General features: G+C 40.8%; 1 protein-coding gene across 1 annotated transcript; it reads right to left on the bottom strand.

The window, feature by feature from the left end:
* Positions 1 to 981: 981 nt before the first annotated feature.
* Positions 982 to 14,526, bottom strand: CCDC174 (coiled-coil domain containing 174). Its single transcript, XM_068408956.1, has 11 exons — positions 14,438 to 14,526; positions 12,878 to 12,982; positions 11,859 to 11,959; positions 11,541 to 11,599; positions 10,307 to 10,487; positions 8,151 to 8,246; positions 6,576 to 6,712; positions 6,070 to 6,164; positions 5,678 to 5,825; positions 4,487 to 4,621; positions 982 to 2,741 (listed from the first exon to the last, which is right to left on the bottom strand). The coding sequence occupies exons 1-11, from the start codon at positions 14,477 to 14,479 to the stop codon at positions 1,786 to 1,788; spliced, it is 2,055 nt and encodes a 684-aa protein (XP_068265057.1). The 5' UTR covers positions 14,480 to 14,526; the 3' UTR covers positions 982 to 1,785.
* Between the last annotated feature and the right edge of the window lie 5,438 nt (positions 14,527 to 19,964).

Below are 19,964 nucleotides of genomic sequence, written 5' to 3'. Positions count from 1 at the left end.
TCAGACTAGACTGCCATCTCATGGATATTGATTAATCTGAGATTGTACCAAATTTATGAGGAAAAAAACCTGCGTTGATGCTGTCACATTTGGTAAAGCCAGATGGGTTTACCATCTTATCTCTCTTTATCTTCCTCTTCCTTTTAGTCGTTAGTATACAATCATTATTTATTTTCAAGTTCTTTATTCATACTGAAGAGATTAAAGGAAAGGAATGCCACATGCAACAGCTGAGTTCAGGTCAATGTCAGCAGCAGCAAAACCAAGGAGCTGCTGCTACGCTTTCTGTGCGTTTCAGCTGGATGTGGCCATTCCCAGTGCCATACTATCCTCAAGTTCTAGGTCTGCTGAGAGGAACAGAAACCCAAAGTTATCGTAAAACTCCAGTCTCTAACCATTTGGTAAGGATAAAAGACGGGGGTATTTTTGTCCCTTTTAAATGGTACCACTGGTACTCTTGCGGGGTGCTGTTCCTCCTGTGAGGTGTTACTTGTGCTCTGCAAATTCCTGTACAAAAGCCAGAGATACAGGAAAGAGGACAGGCAGAGTGTGTTTACTAGTTGAGGTCAAAACAGAGTTTGGGGACAGTGAATGTGATCTGCATGTTGCTAAGTTTGCTCAGTCACCTTGAACACACTGCTGTTCACCAGGCTTTGCAAAGCAGCCTGAGATCCAGCTGAAGCACACAAGAGTAGCACATTATCTCTGTCTCTTTGGCTAGTTCACTACTTCATTCAATTGTTCACTATTTTGGCGTTATCATTGTCATTTAACTTTAGACAATCCATGAAACTGCCCATTCTAACCTGCTTTTCTAGGTCGATAAGACCTTGTATGAGCTTTTAAAATATAAATAGGGGTATCTAAATTACCTTCAGAAATAAAAATATTCTACAGAGTAAATAAGTATTATTCTTGTTTACTAAGATTCTGAAATAAAAGCTTGTTTGGTAGAGGTTGGTCTGCTTTTATATATAATGACTCCAATATCACAGTTTTTGGAAAAAAGTATTAAATACAATAAAGCCATAAGTATAACAGATGATGCAAGAAAATTGCACTTGGAGAGTTATGAGAGCATTTTCTAAACCAGTAAGACAGTAATTTCAGGTGTCAAGACTTCTGCTTTAGTGAAGTGTTTATTCTTAGTCTAACCATCATTATTTACTGATTTCTGCAGTGCCTCTCCCCACTCTAATTTGCTTCACAGAATTATGAGTTATATACAGACCTCAGGAATGCAGAAGCCATTACGACTGTGTGAACCACCACTGTTCACTAGATAATATTCCGGGTGTCCTAAAGGCAGGAGATTAAGTAGGTAACAAATTTCCTAAAACGGTTCTGTATTTGGCAGTGGAGGGGCTGCCATTTCAGTACTGTTTCTACAGATATCACGGTACATAACTTGTAGCACCTCCAAACCAGAAGCTAGCTGGGGAGCGACAGAGTAAAGGAAGAGTTCATCTTTTGAAAGCAAGCCATTAATATACCCTAAAGTTCAGGTGTAAGTGGCAAAGAGTTAAAATGAAATATGTACTAAACTAAGTAAGTAATGCCAAAAAAAAAAATCACATAATTTTAATACAGAGGGGAAAAAAAAAAAAGAACCACGAAGGCAAAAGTACAGCTGTGATGTAAAATAGCTTATGTGTCCAGGAGATTTATTTTGATCTACTTACAGAAACTTATTTTTCCCAGATGTGGGAAAATAATATTCTTGACGAGAAGATAATTCTATTTCAGTTCTTTAAATCACAATTCTTGCTTATCTTTTTACTCAGTTCAAGTCACTTGTCTGTAATAAGACAGCATATCATCTAAACTTTGGTAAAGTGGTTCCTGATTTTGAGTGTCACCGCTGTTGGTCTGTACTGAAGGTTCCACATCTTGGGTGCTGCAGCCACAGGCCTGCACTGATGGCGGCACATCTTGGGTGCTGCAGCCACAGGCCTGCGTTCCTGGTGGCACATCTTGGGTGCTGCAGCCAGAGGCCTGCATTCCTGGTGGCACATCTTGGGTGCTGCAGCCACAGGCCTGCGTTCCTGGTGGCACATCTTGGGTGCTGCAGCCACAGGCCTGCGTTCCTGGTGGCACATCTTGGGCGCTGCAGCCACAGGCCTGCATCGCTGGTGGCACAACTTGGGTGCCGTAGCCGTAAGCACGCATTGAAAACGGCATATCGTGACTGCCGTAGCCATAGGCGTGCATCGGTGGCAGCATGCCTTGAGCACCGTAGCCATAAGCCTGCATTGGAAATGGCACATCATGAGGGCCGTAGCCATAAGCCTGCATTGATGACAGCACGCCTTGGGCGCCATAGCCGTAAGCCTGCATTGACGGTGGCACACCTTGAGCACCATAGCCGTAAGCGTGTTCTGGTGGCAGCATATCCTCATCATCGCTGCTGTCATCCTCTGCTGATGATGGCACATCTTGAGTGTCACTGCCACGGGCCTCTGTTGATGCTGACTCACCTTGAACATTGCTGTGGTAAGCCTGCACTGACGGTGGCACACCTTCGGTGCTGCTGCCGTTGGCCTGCGCTGATGGCATCTGTTGGCTTTGTGCTGTCTCCGTTTCCACTTTCTCAGAGGAGGTTTCAGGACTGTTCAAATTCTGACTTCTGTAATTATCATCTTTCTTTTGTCCCAGAAAGTAATCAGAAGGTGGTGCAAATTCTGGATCTCGCTCATCTCTGAGTTCTTCCTGTTTCTTTGACCAGTTTCCAAACATCAGTTCTGTTAGAAACAGGGAAAATGATAGATTGAATACAGATTTTAGGGTCTAAAGATCAGTCAGAAAGGAGGGAAAACAAGTTAGCAAACGGAGAAGATGCAGCTGTGTAAAGCCATTTGAAGTTCTTTTCCATCTAGTACTAGATTTCCAATCTAGTACTGAGCTGACAGTCCACTCTCTTTACAGAGCAGGAACAAAAGCACTGGGCATTAAAGGTAACTACCATCCTCTATATAACTCATCCTAGTCACTTTAAGATCCTTTAACAATGGGGTCATTGGTTATGAAAAATGACTAATTAGTTAGGGGTGAATCAAAATACAAATGAATCAAAGCATTAAGAGCTTAGTTATTAGAAGATGGAGATGATGATACTAACTCTAGTGGGCACAGGAGAAAAACAGTAATTTCTTTATTTCAACAGAAGTGGTAGATATTCTAGTTACTATGACAGCTGCTGATTTCTGATTAAAAATAGTTCTGAAGTACCAAAATGGAATGACAGCTCAAGATCACCACACTTAAAAAGATATCCCCAAAACCTACTCCAAAGATGTCTCCCAAACCTACTTTCTAAAACCAATAAAATTCTTTTCAGTGTTCATTTTTATCAAGACTTTTGTAAGAAATGAAGTAGAAAATTTTGATACATAAGGGCTACACATTTGTCTGATGTAGCAAAATAGAGCCCCAATCAGAGCAGGACTTCCTTTGCTTTGGTAAAAATATAAAAAAATATGAAATAGTAAGGAGGAAAGCATCAAAGAGAATGAGCAGTTTTGCTTATCCCTTCTTATACTAATTTAGATGCTTGTGTTACATTTATGTTTAGTGAACCACAGTTATCTTACTTCACATTTTAGAGTAAACTGTCCTCTTCCTTCTGAGTGTAATATTTGTTGTGTAGTACAGTGCTGCCTGGGTGTCAGTCAGATACTAGGATTGCTCAGAGGCAGGAAAAAAAACAGTGTTGGGCAGGATAAAGATTTAACAGATAGGACTTGAAAGTTTTGGTTTTTAATGGAACCTCAAAGTTTCCCCTCACAATGGTGCTCATTAACTGAACACACAGAGACTGTGAAAAGTAAAAAGAAGCTGGAAATACCAGTATTGCACAGAACAGGAATTGCTGCTCTTACAGGAGTACTAAAGGAGGTGGACATTTATGTGCTTTGCCTATTCCTTGTTTGCTTTTACTTAAGTCAGACATCAGACTACAAGAATGAGCATGATCTTAGATTAATGGTGGAAAATGAGTTAATGGGTTTAGGAAGGATCTAGAAGACAGCCATCACTTGATGCTGTGACAAGGAAGATGCTTCAAGATGGGACATTGGCACTGAAGTGGTCTCTGCTTGCATCACTTTTTAGCATTGTCCTGTACTTGTTTCAGTGTCATACATACTGCCATCATGTAGCACAAGCTACAGAAATACAGCAAGAAGAGATCACTCTGAAAGACAGTAAATCTTATGAACTATGAAATACGTCATTCTGTCAACCTCTCTGGATCATCCAGAAATGGAGTAACTCCTATAGAAGAAAAAATTATGGGGACATTATAGCAGCTACTGGCACTAAGGCATGCCTTGTCAATCGCTGCACTGGACACTAGATAGTCATCATGACACAGGGAGAAAGTATTTAATTGCTTCTCAGTCTTACCATACTTTGTCACAAAATAGAAATGAAAATAGCAGTGTGCACACTGCTTCCAAACACTGTTTCTGAATCGACATTTCCTTACCTTTGCCTTTATCCCACTCTCGGACATAAGGCACGCCAGGCTTTGTATCTCTTCTCTCCTGGATGACAACCTCTACCTTTCTACTTGCTGCAGTAACTCTCGGAGCTTCCGGTTCTTCAGTAACACCTTTCACCTCTATGTTACAGAAAGAGACAGTAGCTTTTGTTAGTAACGGGATAAAATCTATATGAACTTCATAGGAGGAATAGGAAGCAAGAGTTATTTGCATTTATAGAGCTCATAATAGTGATCTAATTTCATTCTAATAATGAAATGCATCTGAGTGGGGAGGCAATTTTTTTTAATTAGCGCATATTAGCTCAGAAAAGATAATGGGTACGCCAGATAATCAGGAAGTGTATCTACCAAGAGACACTTCATTAGCTTTCTAGTTGTATCAAAAAGACTGCTGAAAATCTATTGCCTAATAACCCAAAAAGGAATGTGCTGAGTGTTATACTGAAGCTAGAAAATTAGGTAAAAATAAGAATATTAGCATGTTATCTCCATTTCATTTACCAGAGAAAACAATTTGCATTCTTTTTCTTCTGAACAACAGTTAAGTTAGCAGTGGCACACTACTGTTCTTCATTTCCAGAACACTCCACAGTTAATCACTTGCACAGGGTTCTGACACAGTGAAATATTAGCTACATTTTGCAGTGGGAGACAGACAGTACACACTGACTAGCAGTGTCATAAGGGAGACAGCGCAGAGATGGGATTAGAACTCAAACTGATCATCCTAAATCCTAAAGTCAGCTGTATGTCCAATTTACAGACTGCACTGGAACTGTAAGAGCGTGTATTAGCAAAATAGCAACATTAACTTGTTACTACGTTTTATTCTACCTCATCTTAAAAAAAGCCAGTAAAATTTCAGCAGCTCTAACCTCAACCTGCATAATTAACCCACATAATTCCTGCTGTCAGGTGTGAATCAAAAAAAAGCCTAAAATCTACAGATCATATTTCTACCTGCATTATTAAGCTATTTCTGGCATGATTTTATATCTACACACAGTTACATGAACTCTTGCTATCTTAACAGTTATACTAATTGTATATATAGAATACATAATGCCAATATATTTAATGTCCAAACCTAAATCAATTAAGAGTATGCCTGTCCATTGATTAAGTACAAGATGAAATAGCAAGTATTTAACTTAAAAAGGCAGCAGATCATACCTGCATTCTCCAATTTTTCTGCCTCTTCCTCTAATCCAGCTTCCCTTAACTTCTTAATCTTCCGTGCTCGAAGTTTACACAGCCTTGCATCTAGAGCTGCCTTCCTTTTTTCTTTTAACTGTTCACGTTTGGTTCTCTGATCAAGTGTCTTAACAGCAATGAAAAACATGAATTAATCTTCTTTTGTTATTATAATCAACTACATACCTTCCTTTACTGAACAACTAAAAGCAATCCTCATCAAGTACCATGTTTCAATGGGGAAAAAGAGGCCCAATTTTTTGGAGTCAGCTGCAGGCATCACCTAGTATAAGACTTATACAACCCATCAAAGACAGTGACCACAGAAACTAGGATGCCCTCATACCCCAGTTTGCTCTTTAAACTCATACCTGCTCTCTTAGCATGTCCAGTGTTGCCCGTTGTTTATTCCTAAGTTCTTTGTCACGAGAAAAGGCAAAGTAACCAACACCAAGCTGTCTGGCCTCTGAAAAGAAGGAGAAAATCAATAAATTTAAGTTACACTCAGTTTATAACTGACAGTAACTACAAGCACCATGCACCCTGCTTTCAGGCACTGAATTACTCCCAACAACATACATCACATTAGTTTTAGATGACTAAAAAGGGCTTGTTTTAGATGATGCATGAAGTGAAGCTTCCTGAAGGAGAACACAGGAGGAAGTAATGAAATTTGAAAAATACATTTGAGAAAAACACAATTTGAGGAAAAATAAATCTAGATTTATGTACTGGTAATTTGAACGGTTATTACACATGTGGCTTAACACATACCTACATTTGCCCTACAGGCACAAGAAGTAACCTTCCCTTGTTTCTTCTAAAACCTATCTCTTTGGTGATATAAAGGTAAGTGATATAAAGTGTGGAAGTATACCATTTTCTCGAATGTCCTCATAATGTATGGGTCCCATGGGTCTTCTGAGGGCTTCTTCTTCTTCTTTTTCCCACTGCTGCCTCTGAAGTTCTCTTCTCATGTCTTCAGATAACAGAGTATTCCCATCAGGACCTTGTCTAATTAAAAAAAAAAGTTAGGGATTACAGAGCAGAACTTATCAGTTTTATGGTATCAAACAGTGAAAGTATGATTTGGTCTGAACCACTGTTGCAGTTTTTACAAAACAGATCATTGTAGGCACCATTTAGTGATGCAACATTGATGACTATGGTAAGCATGAAGACAGAAATACAAAACTACCTCTGAAACAAGGTACTAGTAGAACACGTTATTAAAAGATTTAAACAAAACCATATCCTTTCTCAGCAACTTTATGAAATCATTATCAAATCAGAAAATGAGAGATGAAATAATCACTTCTATTGGCATCTGTTGGGATTCTAGCAATCACATATAGAAACATTTCAGATCTAATGTAAGAAAATGAAAGGTATTTGAAATAACAAAAAGCTAGCCATTAATTTACCCTAGAAGTCCACGCCAAATATTAATACCCAATACAGGTAATATTTTTTCTTTTCCAAAAGAAGCAGCAGGATCTTTTTCTTTTATTGTCTGGCTAAAGCTGTTTTTGCTGACCAGCTGTCATCCATATCAATGCAGAGACTGCAATTTCAAAGCACTCACATTCTCCATCTTGTGTTTATAATATAGAAAACACATTACTGAGTTGTTAGTGTGAAAGAATTTTCACTTCAGCAACAGTAAGGGCTCAGATGAGGTGCCTTTAGATTATTTTCTGAAAAAAATTCTCAGTGCTGCCATAGTCATTTTAACAGAAGAGCTGTTAAACTGCTGTTTAACAGAAGAGCAAAACCAAACAAATGGAGTTCTAACAAATTCACTTTGCATGTCATGATGAATTTGGAATTCCTAAAAGACTATAATCAGTTTCCAAGTTAAACAAGCAGGAATCACTTCTCTGGCATTTTCTGGAAGGTATAATAAAATACAATTTCCATACAAGGATCACAGTTTTAAAAGATGCATCAAATATCTGAGAGATTGCTAAATCAATTTATTAGAACTTTTCTCTGCAAACTATGCTCTGTAAGTGATGGTTTAGATTTAGTCAGCATTTACATCAAAAAGTGTCCCTTAGTAGTTTATTAAAAATTTCATTTGGGCTTTTATTTGATATCCGTGGTCTCCATTCTGTTGCAATTTAAAACCAATACACCAGCCATGTATTTCAAATGGTCAGCTGCCAGGGTGAAATAAAATAGAAGCCTTGGAATACTGTCTGGATTTATAATAGAAAGTTTTGGTAAAATCAGAGTCACATACAATTTCTCTGTAGCTACTCTGTCTATTTTTTAAAGGCACAATGTTGTAACCAGCAGAAGTTTGACTAAAATAAATCTAGAGAAAGCAGTAGCATCAACAATGCTGGATTGAGAATGGGATAACAAAGCACAGCCTCTCTTCCTTCTCATTAAAAATATGTGTGTTGAATACTGCAAGGAGCATGCACTTCCATTAGAGAAACCACACCTTTTTCCTTGAAGTTCCTGATCCATTTTAAGTAGACTTGGCAAATCCTTCTTCATACAGCGTCTAGATCGGCCCAAGAAATCAACATAATCAACCCTGTAATGAAAGCAAAGGCAATTTGATGCAGAACTACTTTTTTGCAGATTTAGAGAACTCTTAACCAGAAGACAGAAGCGGTGACACTTTCCAAAGAATATTCATCACCTCTCAGTCTCTCCATGGGTGACAGTTCCTTCTACCTTTCAATTAACAGACTCGCAGGTTAGGAGGATACATTCTGAACAGGGCGTATGACAGTTTTATCACATACATTTACTCTATCTCCCTTTGAGCCAGCTCTTTGCCTTGGCAATAAGATGGTGTAAAAAACTGTTCAAAAGTTACAATGTCATGTAGTTTTTCACACCAACATAAAACTGAGCCTAGTACTTGCTTCCCATGGTGAAAATAATGATGCGGCATTGACTTCTTGCAGATATGAAATTGCTACAATGTATTTCAATTATCAGTCTAAAGCTCGTTTAGAATAGGCTGATAGCATTCATCCAACTGGCATAACAAAGGCTACCCAAAATGCAAGCAAAATGTTCCTTTGAGGCACATATTGTGCTTCTTATTCAACTCTTTATGGTACTGAACACTTAATTTACACTTGTCGAAAAAGCTGTTAAGAGTTATATTTATTGTCCTGTAATGCTAGAAAGTTCTTTAGCATCTAGCTGCCTCAATTATCCCATTCTAAAGAATTAATATTACATCTGAAAAAGTATGACTGGCAATCTAGTTCCCAAAACCCAAACTTTTAAAGATCTGCGTGTTTAGTAAGGTCAGTCTTTTACATAATTTCTAAGGTTATCTACAGCTTAGTATATACTCAGTGCCCTTTGGTTTTTATTATAATGTAACATCAGTAGACAAAAAAGTCTGCCTTCTCTATAGTGAAGATGTGACTATGACTGCAGAATAATTAGCATTAATTATGCTAGCACCCAAATATCCTCATTAGGATAAGGCCTCACTGAGACAGACAAGGGCATGTAGTGATAGGATGAGGGGGAACAGTTTTAAACTGAAAGAGGGGAGATTTAGATTAGATATTAGGAAGAAATTCTTTCCTGTGAGGGTGGTGAGACACTGGCACAGGTTGCCCAGAGAAGCTGTGGCTGCCCCCTCCCTGGCAGTGTTCAAGGCCAGGTTGGATGAGGCTTTGAGCAACCTGGTCTAGTGGAAGGTGTCCCTGCCTGTGGCAGGGGGGTTGGAACTAGATGGTCTTTAAGGTCCCTTCCAACCCAAACCATTCTATGATTCTATGACAAGTGCCTTTCCAACCCAACAGTCTCCTGGTACTCTGCTGGATTCATTCTCCCAGTTTATTCTGAAACATTACATCGGAAATCTTATCTTGGCCTAATAAACTGGAGAACGGGGGTGCTCTTTTTCGTATTGGTTACTGCTGTTTTAAACTGATTACCGGAAGTAAAATCTCTGTTCCATAAGCATTTTGAACAAATGGGCAAGGAAAATGTTTAGTCAGACTGGTTTCGTAATTATTCCTAATGTCTTGGATGAAAAACTAGTAGTTACTTGGAATGTCACTGAAAATCGTCACAGACTATTTGCTGTGCTGCAGTTAAACAGTGAAAGAAATGCTGGAAAATCGTGTTCTTTCTCCAGTCAGAGTCTCTTTCCTTTAAGACGAGGCCACACAATGAAAAACAACTGCTCATTTTGTAAGTCACAAGCAATTAGAGAAGGGAAGGTGGATAAAATAAAAACCCCAAGTTTTGCTAAAGCGCATTTCAATTCAAAACATCAAAGCATAATATCAATACTGCAATCAGAATTCCCATAAACTATGCAAGAAAATAAGGGAGGGTACTACGATGTCTCACTTATAGTACATTTCCCTCACTGATATTTCTCAAAATCCTGGATGTAGATTCTATTGCAGTTATCTACATGGAAAGGAAAGTAACATGAAGGACTGTCTTTTAATGAGACATGAAATGAAAGAATGTTACCACCTCTTCTCAACATGTAGTATTAACAAAAAAAAAGGTGCCACTCCACATACTTTGGAGAATAAAATTATTTTCTCATGCGATTGTCAAGAAACAGACTAGTCAGGACAGCTTATCCCAATTAGTAGTACCAACCATTCTTCATCTGGGTCCTCGGGAGGTGGTATTTCCATTTCAGGTTGAGTTTCCTCATCATCTGTCTCTTTTTCTGCAGTCTTTCTATCAGCTTCACTCTGATACAGTTCCTGTACTTCGTGCTGTTTGTCTATGATCTTCTGAGTGAAATCCACAAGGTACAAACTCTCAGTTTCTTCATCTAAGGCAGAAAATCGATTCTTAGAGAACAACCACGAAAAGAACAGAACTAAGCACAAAATCAATACAAAATAGCCCCAATCAGCTTTTCAGCTGCTAGCAACGCACTTGACTGCACTATTGGGGAATACTTAAATCTCATTCAGTGCTGAACAAACTTGGAGCTATAAATTGGCTCCACTGTGATAACCTATATTTCTGAATAGAAGTTCTAGGGTATTTTAAAGCAATTAAATCATTTGTGTACAGTACAGAAAAGGTTGCAGTCTTTACTCTAAAATATTCTCTGCTCATTAACTATTTCAGAAGTATAGGGTTTGTTATGTAACAGTTCAGATACTTTTTTGATGCTTAACACTTGCTGTGTTGGCAGTAGTTAGGCAGTCACTAGACTACTTTTTAGAAAAGCAGAGAAAAGTGGTGGGGTCATGTGTACAAAGATGGACACTAGTAAATAAAACATCAGAGATTAATCGCAAGGAGATTTGGATTCCATTTTAATAATTACTTCTTGCAAGGGACTGAATGAGTGAGAGGAGAAAAGGACAGATTAGAATTCTCTAACCCTATTAGCTGCATGACTGGCATTCACATATGGACCAGCCAGACTCCCCTCCGGCTCCTCTTCATAAAGGTTCAAGAATTAGAATGCAGGACCGAACACCAGCAATGCAATCCAAAGACTGCATAATGGAGAATAAATTAATTTTGTTTTTCTAAGATTCTGTATTGAAAAACCAGAATATATTCCACCCACTTAATGAATGAGTGAAACAAGCCCACAGTGCTTTACTAGGACACGCTGTCTTTCAAAAAGTAATTTTATTTTCTGTAGTACCTATATTTTTTCTCCCTTTCAAAGCAGAATAACCCATGTCAATCGCTTTGTATAATAACTCAAAAAAAATTTCCCATCTAAGAAGACAAGCAGTGAATTCATAGTGTGGCTGCTGTAAATCACCAGATAGTCAGAAATAACAACTTTTAGGGTCAACTTTACAATTTTTATATATATATATGAAAAAAATATTCATTTTAGACTAGTTTTGTTCACCTGGAAAGTCGCCTTTTGTCATTTTCTCATACAGCTTTGCTTTCTCTTCTAGTTTCTTCCTGAAAAAGAAAATTAACATTGCAATCCCACCAGTTCCAAACACAGTTCAAAATGACCAGTTTAGCCTTAGATAAATGGAACAGGAAAGTACCAGGACTGCTTGAAATGCTTACTAGAAGCTGACTTATGCCTGGCTTTTGTTTTGAACATTAACTGACATTTCTGAAGATATGCAGATATCCAGTTCCAGAGTTTATACTGAATATAATTTTAGTGACGTTACAGAATTAATTTTAGGTGTACGAGCCCAAGAGTTACCTCGATTGATCTAATACATGCTCCTCTTCTGTCTTCTGCTCAACATCTTTCTCGGCTCGATTTGCAACTCCTGTGTTTTGTTTGTTCCAGATGCTTGGTTTCTGTGGAGCACAATTTTATAACAACAAATAAAGAAATAAATAAAAACATTGAAATGGTAATGATTAAAAAATATTTCAACTCCATAATGAAAACTTTGCAAATCAATAATGAAAAACTTTGTAAATAACATCTTAAACATGTTTGACTTGAGATTATACCTACTGTGCTTTAGGATACAGCAGGTATGTCCTAAAATTACACAGATTGCAGTATGATAGAATAGTTAAGGGTGGGCTGAGAAGCCAAAAAAAAAAATAAAAACCACTCAGAAATCAGACAAAATCTGTTCTGGCAAAGATGTTAAGGTTAAAAAAATTAATAAGTACAATCTTGCTGATTACTAAAGTAATAACAGAGCCATCTATTAATTACCTTCATTTTAGATATGAAATACAGTTTGCCTGTTTACAGCATGACACTGTAAATGCTGCATCTTCTTCAAATACGGCAGCAATACTATATTCTACTACTAGAAAGCTACAGAATGAATAAAACCCAGTGTGCAATAAAGAGTAAAACATGAGAAATAATTGTGTATTCATTATTATACACCACGATACAGAGGAACAGGTAGCAGAGCGTTTATCAGGAAGAGTGTCTCATCCTCCATCCTTCAGAGAAGCATTCAAAATCGTGGAGGAAAAGAAAGAAACATCTTTTCCTAGAGTTACAAAAGCTGTGGCTGCCTGGGGAGCAAAAGTTAAGTGGTGATTTAGATGGCCATAAGCAGGAGGTAAGTTTTCTGCTGTGCACAAGAATCTCACCTGGAAATGAAATTTAAAGAACATCCTCATCATGTAGATTTTACATTTGAATAGTAACATAGCTCTGAGTATTTATTTATTTAGATTTGGATATGAATATCCTTACTTTAAGGAGAAAGAATAACAAAAACAACAACGGAAAAATACTTCTACCTTATTGGAAGTTCTGGGCTTTGCAAAGATGCCAGCATCTTTCAATAGCTTTTCTTTCTTGAATTGTTCTTGCTTCCGGAAGAGTTCTGCTTTGAGATCTACCAACTACATCAACAGCAAAATAAACAAATAAATAACACAGACATATCACACGCACATACATCAGTGGCTGTAGTGAAGTAATAACTGTATTTCTAAGTAAAACAACCTGGCATTTACGGTTATATGAGCATTTGATTGCATTGTTATGTGGAACTTTGAAGCACCAATCTGATCACAAACAGCACTCTGAAGTTTACAGCAAACAATATACAAACCCCACAAATACAAATTATGATTAGGGATTTAAAAAAACGCCAAAGATGTCCTTGAGCCTTTGATACATAATGGGACTAAGAGAGACATCATTCCATACACGTTTTACCAGCCTCCCCGTGGCAAAACAATTGAGAAGGATTAGTGAAATAACACTACTGAATTTGAAAAGGAAACTTCTAACCATTAGATAATGAATAAAATCCTGTCTCAGAAGAGAATTGATAAGTTTGCTTTCATAAAATGTATATACTTTCTCACTGTTCTACATACTGTTTCTATGGTTTTAGGTTTTTTTTTTTAATAAACATGTAAGTAGCATTGCCATCTATGACCAATGCCCATCTCATCTTTTATGAGGAAACACCACCCGCAGGGGTATTGTCTTGAAATTGCATTAAAAAGGCTAGTCTGGAAGGGGACATTGTGCCACTTGCCCTGCAAGCCCTACAGAAGACAAATTTCACAGATGTACATTAAATCAGGGAAGTGGAAGACTTTGGTATTAATATTTGTCCCAAACACTAAAGCATTTTCTTTTCAGGTCCCTGTAACAATGATGCGCAGTGTTGTAAATTAACTCTTCTCCCCCCACTGCTTAGAAGTGATCATCCAAAAATCCAACGTTAAATATTTCATCTCCCAACAACCCACAGTTTACATTAACTGTTTGGGAAAAGAAAGCGCCTGGCAGCAGTCCCTTGCCCACAGGCTGCTGGGGAGCCGGCAGGAGCAGCACCCGGCCATCCCCGGGCCGAAGGTTCACTTGCCAAAACACGGACCTCCTGTCACTTGGGAAAAATCAGGAAATAAACTCCCGTTTCCCCCTCAGACCCTCACTTTATCATTATAGCACAAGTGGGGGCAAATTCAGCCCTGGCACACTCAGAGTAAGAGCGCAGTGCGAAGGCTCGGTCAGGAAGGCGAAGGGGCCAAACCCCCCACAATCTCACAGAACCGCGACGCACGGCGTTACAACAGAACCCTTTAAACCAGCGTTTGCTGTTATGAATGCGCCTTTCAGCGGGGGGCAGAAGGCACGCCCCGCTGTACTGTCACCCCTGGAAGCGGCTCGCCCCCAGGCCCAGCCCGCACGGCCGGGCCCGCCCGCGGGAGCCCCGCGGCTGCGTAACAGGGCACACCTGGCCGCCCTCACACCCTTATAGGCCGAACGACAGGCCCTCGTGGGGAGGCGGAGGGGCTTCTTTTGTTTCTTCCTGGCCGCGGACAGGTTCGCTCACTCACCGAGGAGGCGGCCACATCCAGCGGCTTCTTCCTCCGGTCCATGGCGGCTTCCGCTCCTCCGGCGACGGCCTCGCCGGCCGCCTGCTTCCCCGCTTTGCGGCATTGCCGTAAAGCGCAGCGAAAGCGAGGCGCTATTGCGACAGCGCGGCTGAGGGCGGGCGGGCCCTTCCCGCCGCCATGTTGGGGAGGTCAGGGGAGGGGAGTCGGCTGAGGGCGAAGGGCTCAGTGCGGCCCTGGGTGCCGCCGTGCACTGGAGCGCGGCCCCGGCGGCTCTACTGCCCGCCTTGTCCTGGCCTATGCTGCAGGGACAGCCCCTTCCTGCCGCAGAGCCTCTCGCCGTGGCCGCAGGGCAGCCTGCGAACCAGCCGCGCTCAGCGCTGCGGTGGCTGACGCTCTCCCTGGCTGTGCTCGAGCTGTGTGTGACAATGAGAGCTCCTGGCTGGTGGGGGCCAAGTTCTTCAGGTCCCCTGTTAGAAATGGCCATGTGTGGCCTGGGGGGCTGGAGCTGCTGCCACCACCAGTGAGAGTGGTGGGGGGTGCTCTGGGGCTCCTGGGCTGTGGCCAGAAATTAAACAGGGCTTGGCAGGGTTGCAGGCCTGCCCAGAGCTGGGTTTGGGGCTAAATGGAGAAGTACATGGCTGAAGTTTGGAATCAACAGCAAAAAAAAAAAACCTCAAACCCACAACCCTCTTTCCTGCCTTAGTTGATACATGTGTGCTGTGGAGATGAGCCCTGAAATGCTCCCTGGAACTGGAGACAGCCATGTCCTTCATCACTAGTCTGGGTTTAGCCCTGTGACCGCTGCCTTCTGGGCTGCGATGTTGAAGCCACGTGCTTGGGATGAAGTGCTGTGGCTGTCCTGCTGTCCTTGGCCCTCTGCCTGCACGGATCTGTGCTGAGGTAGGTGGGAGTTAATGAGCCACAGCTTTGCAGGACTGACAAGTGTGGTCCATGACAGCCAAATACAAACCCACCTATATGTGTTGGAGCCAGCTCTGTAACCTCAGAGATGAGCACAGGTGGCTCTTGGGGAGCGAGGTTCAGTGTTTTACTTATACTCGGTAGCTCATTGCATCCTTTATCATCTGCATGAAGAGAAAGGACTGTCTGATAGGTTTTAATTCAAAGTGATTCTGAAGATCATAATTATCTGGAGTTGCAAGAGGAAGCTGCCTTTCACTTGTCTTTATTAAAGTGGGAAAATATAAGGTGCTCCAATGTTGTTGCTTGGCAGTGTGACAGCTGATAGAAGCGTCAGATACAGTTCTTTTGATTTTTTGAAATGTGTTGCTTCTGTGTTTGGGAAGCTGGGTCAGGCTCACATTTAAATAGTTTAAGGACACAGAATTGCAAAGCTGACAGAGATACTCAGTTGCTAAGTAAGCTACACCTGTATTCCAGGAAGCCTGAAGTGTCTGATTTGGAAAGAGCCATAGGGAAGCTGTCTTGCTTTTGGCTTTTTAAAAGGAGAGGGGGAAATGGTGGGAGACAACAGATACAGAAAAGTGCAGGTCATATTAAAGCCATAAAGTTCACTATTTTAATCAGCAACAGAAGAAGAGAAATGAGCATTACTGAAAAATAGGACAAAGGAATGAAAACATCTGCCCTGCTCTAATTAAATCTCACTTCAACAAGTCATGCATTGTTGCCTGTTCAAACCTCGCCTAGCAACAACACTGAGAAGAGAAACGAGCCCAAACCCAACGCAGGTTTGGTTCTGACTAATTCCCACCTTTTATTTGGAAGCAGTGTCTGTGTGAGGGCACATTTCCCCCCTAAGTGCGTTAATTCTCCACGTTGCTCACATTCTACGCTACAGTGATAGGACTCGCTTGCCTGTCAGGGTTTCCAATGCTGTAGGTGTTAGAGCACTTTCAGGAGCTCAGGAGTATTTTTATCTTGAGATTCTCATAACATGAAGTGTTCCTGAAGAGCTGATAATCAGATGTGGTACTGTGTATCTCCTTGTAACTGCAGGTGCAAAAACACATCAAGAAATCTTGGTCTCTTAGAAACTTGGCCTGTAAAATGCAGTGGCCACTGGCTAAGCTGAGTGTCTGACATGCTGGGATAGGAACCCTCCATGACCAGTTCTAGAAATGTAACACTAGATAGCTGTACAGGTACTTCAATGCTCCTTCATAGTTTCTGACTGAAATGTAAAATGATACAAATGCTGAGTCTGTTCAGGCTGCTACTCTGGAAGCCACTTTTTTACCTGCCTGTCATCTCTCCCCTTCAGATGCCTGAAACCAAACCTTTGCTTGCAGGATTCCTTATTCCGTGGCACTGCCTAAGCCCCTGTAAGGCTGTTTGCAGCTCCTTACTGCATTCTGTCTGTGCTGCTCTGTTTTCCCCCTACGACCTGCCCACATCTCTTAGCAAACTGCTTGCCACACCATCCTGATTTCAATTCCTAGTAGCACTTTTCTTCTTTACAAGCCAACTGACTCTCTCCTGTAACGTTAGAAGCATGTTCTCATTTTCCACATTTACAAACCTGTTTTTTTGACTTGCTCTCTCCTTCCTGCACTCCCTGGTTTTGTATTTACCTGTCTGAACCACGCTGGAACCGTGCTTTTCCTGTTTTGGGTGTTGCATAAAACGGCTCAGTATCATCTCAGCAGCCCTCTGTGCATCAGGTGTTACTTGGATAGTCTTAGGGGATATGTGAAGATGGAACGTGACCCTAGAGGTGTCAGCATCTCTCTCAAAATGTTCTTTTCTGGTTGAGGGTGAGATGCATGGCTAGGGAAAAGCCGTGCTACTGAGTGGTTACATGACAGGATGCAGAAAAAGGAATTAATCTTAGAAATTGCAAGCTAGCTCATGTTGCTGTGAGCGAGGATCTCGGAGCTGGCACTTCTGCATTTGCAAGAAACAGCAGATTATTTTGTGGGTAGCCAAGGTCTGTCTAGACATGCCTGAGTTGGGAGCCAGTCAATCAGTGTCACTGATGCCGTATATAACTGATAGACTTGTGCTGTGAGATAACCTTTGGCTGGCGTTCTCTCTCAGTGAACGTCAGCAGGACCAGCAGGCAGTGATAAAAGCAGACCCAGACAGAGGGGAGCATGATGCTGGCCGGAGCCGTGGGGTTGCTCTGCGTGCTGTCATGCTGCCCTGGGTGTGGGAGTCGGCACTCGAGCGCGCATCCGGACAGATGGCTTTTGGAGCACTTTGTGAACGTTGGTTCGGTAGTCTTGTATTTACAGCCTAAGAACTGACAAGCTGCCACACATATGGCTCCCTCAAAAAGGCTCGATGTCGATTCTAACCTGTGGAGGGCTGTTCTGGGTGTTGTTTTTTTTTTTTAATCCAACCCACAGGCATTTGTAAAATGCCACTGAGGGAGGGGGAACTGGAATAAGAAGCTTTCCAAGTTGTGAAGCAAAATCAGCTTAAATTAAAGAAATGAGATGAGAAAGGGGAGGAACCTGTCTTTGTGTGTATAGTACAGACTCAGCGTGGCTGCGCTATGCTTATTTCTTATCGGGAATCTGTGAAAGCTGTATAAACTACCATGTCTGATCTCAGACTGCTGATAGCCCTGAATTCCTGGGGAATAATTGATTCAGCACTTCTCATTAGTATGCTGCTCATTTTAGCATGAGGCCTAATTGTGTTTACTTCCACAAAGCTGCATCAACACAAAAAGCTCATTTATTATTTTTGAGGAAGATGGAGGATCGCAGTGGATTGTTCTGAGGGGATTTTGTATGAAACAGTGGCGTTTCATCATCTTGTAAGATTGGTGAGAGATGCTGCATGAACTTGAAATTAATCAGTTGCAAAGCTTCGGTGTGGACTTCTCCTACACCCCCCACTACCAAAACTGACTTACAGGAGCCCCAAACCAAATTATATTGATGTTTGGGGGATTTGCTCTTCTGAGACTGAGTCTCTTATCACAGACGCTAAGGTTTCGTCCTGCCCTAAGGCTTTGATGTTCTATCTTACTTTCTACATCTTGGCTTTAAGATGAAATAAAACTGTGGGCAAACAACAGCTGGACGTTTTGTGAGATAAGCCTTGATGCCAGGGCACTGTGCCCTCACACTTATAGCCACTTGACGTAAGGCAACTCATCCATGTTTCTCTGAGGGACGGAGAAATTCCTTCTGGTTTTCTTTTTTTCTTTTTTTTCAGGCTCTTCATCTCAGAAGTTATCATATGAGGGAATGTGTGCTATGTCAACAAATAGATTTTTAAAACAGGGCAAGAATTTTTTTGCTTTCCATAGTTTGAATATTCTTGGTTGGCTAGAATATTAGTTTGTTGAATTTGTTAAAGATTTAGTGTGTATGAGGCCATGAGCAAAACTGTTTGCAAACTAATTCTTATAATGTGAGATCCATAAATGTTTCTTTCCTTCACACCAAAGATTACATCTCTTCCCAAGATAAACTCCCAGCATTTTTTTTTTTTTCCTTACTTCTGTATATTTTCCTAGAGGCACCTGAAGCAGACCCTAGGTTTTTGTATATTAGCATTACATTTACAGAAGCATTGAACTGATGCAGCAAAACAGAAAAGCCAAAAACCCTTTGGTCAAAAGTCTAGATGGACACTATGGATAATTTTTTTTCAGGAAGACTAAACGTTAAAATCATTTGGGTATGTAATTAGCAGGTGCGCAGGTTAGGAGAAAAATTGTAATTCTTTGATAAATGCTTGAGGTTTTTTTGCATGATCCTAGGCAGAAAGTCAAAACCAGAAGTGGTGCATGATAATAGTGTTTGTAACCTTTTCCTGGCACATGTGTGGCACTCTGCTTTTTTGCCTCTTGGGTCACAAGCCGCAATGCCAGGCTGCTTTTGTGCTAGCTTATTTTTGCTTGCAAACTACAAAATGAGCACAGAAGACAAATCTGATGGTGACTTAACGCTCAATTGAAATGAGATCTAAAGTAGCCTTGTCCTGTTCTTTGGGAACCTGTATTTTATGTGCAGTTTTATAATGCACTTGAAATCATGTCTTGTGTCAACAATATTGTCCTCTCTTCTCTCTTTGCATGTGTTATAAGAGAGGGAGTGCTGTTATGTGCTACTTGTGTAGAAATTGTAATTCCTCTCAAATACAGCTAGAAAGTAGGGATTCCCTAAGAGCAACCAACAACTTAGATCAGAAATAGGCTTAACGCCATCTTACAACAGAATCTGTAGGGGGGGCATGGTTATTGCATCTGGAATTAGCTTAGAAAACTGTTATTGATAGCCATGGTTTTTTTAGTATGCATTTTAGCAAGCCTTGATGAAAATGGGCATAATGACCCTTCCTCCTTTGGGGATCATGTGTGCAGGTTCTTAAGTCTGACAGGCATAAGGAAAAACTGAGTACCAGTTCAAAAGATGAATGGATTTCTCACTATTTTTCTGTACTAAGGGATATAAATACATACATTTTCTAAACTGGAGATGTAAGAAGCAAGCAAGTTCCAAAGAGAACTGGCTTATCAATTACATTGGGGGGTGGCTGTGGATATTTTCATCCTCTGAACAGGAACCCTAAGCTGTTGGACTAC

Source organism: Nyctibius grandis, chromosome 10 (genome assembly GCF_013368605.1).
Source record: "Nyctibius grandis isolate bNycGra1 chromosome 10, bNycGra1.pri, whole genome shotgun sequence".
NCBI classification, from domain to species: domain Eukaryota; kingdom Metazoa; phylum Chordata; class Aves; order Nyctibiiformes; family Nyctibiidae; genus Nyctibius; species Nyctibius grandis.
This window is presented reverse-complemented; position numbering and strand designations above follow the sequence as displayed.

Coding starts and splice junctions, on each gene's coding strand:
- CCDC174 (XM_068408956.1), bottom strand. CDS start 14,479: ATGGACCGGAGGAAGAAGCCGCTGGATGTGGCCGCCTCCTCG. Junction 5,826..6,069: donor TGGACATGCTAAGAGAGCAG/GTATGAGTTTAA, acceptor ATTGCTGTTAAG/ACACTTGATCAGAGAACCAA. Junction 4,622..5,677: donor AGAAAAATTGGAGAATGCAG/GTATGATCTGCT, acceptor TCTGTAACATAG/AGGTGAAAGGTGTTACTGAA.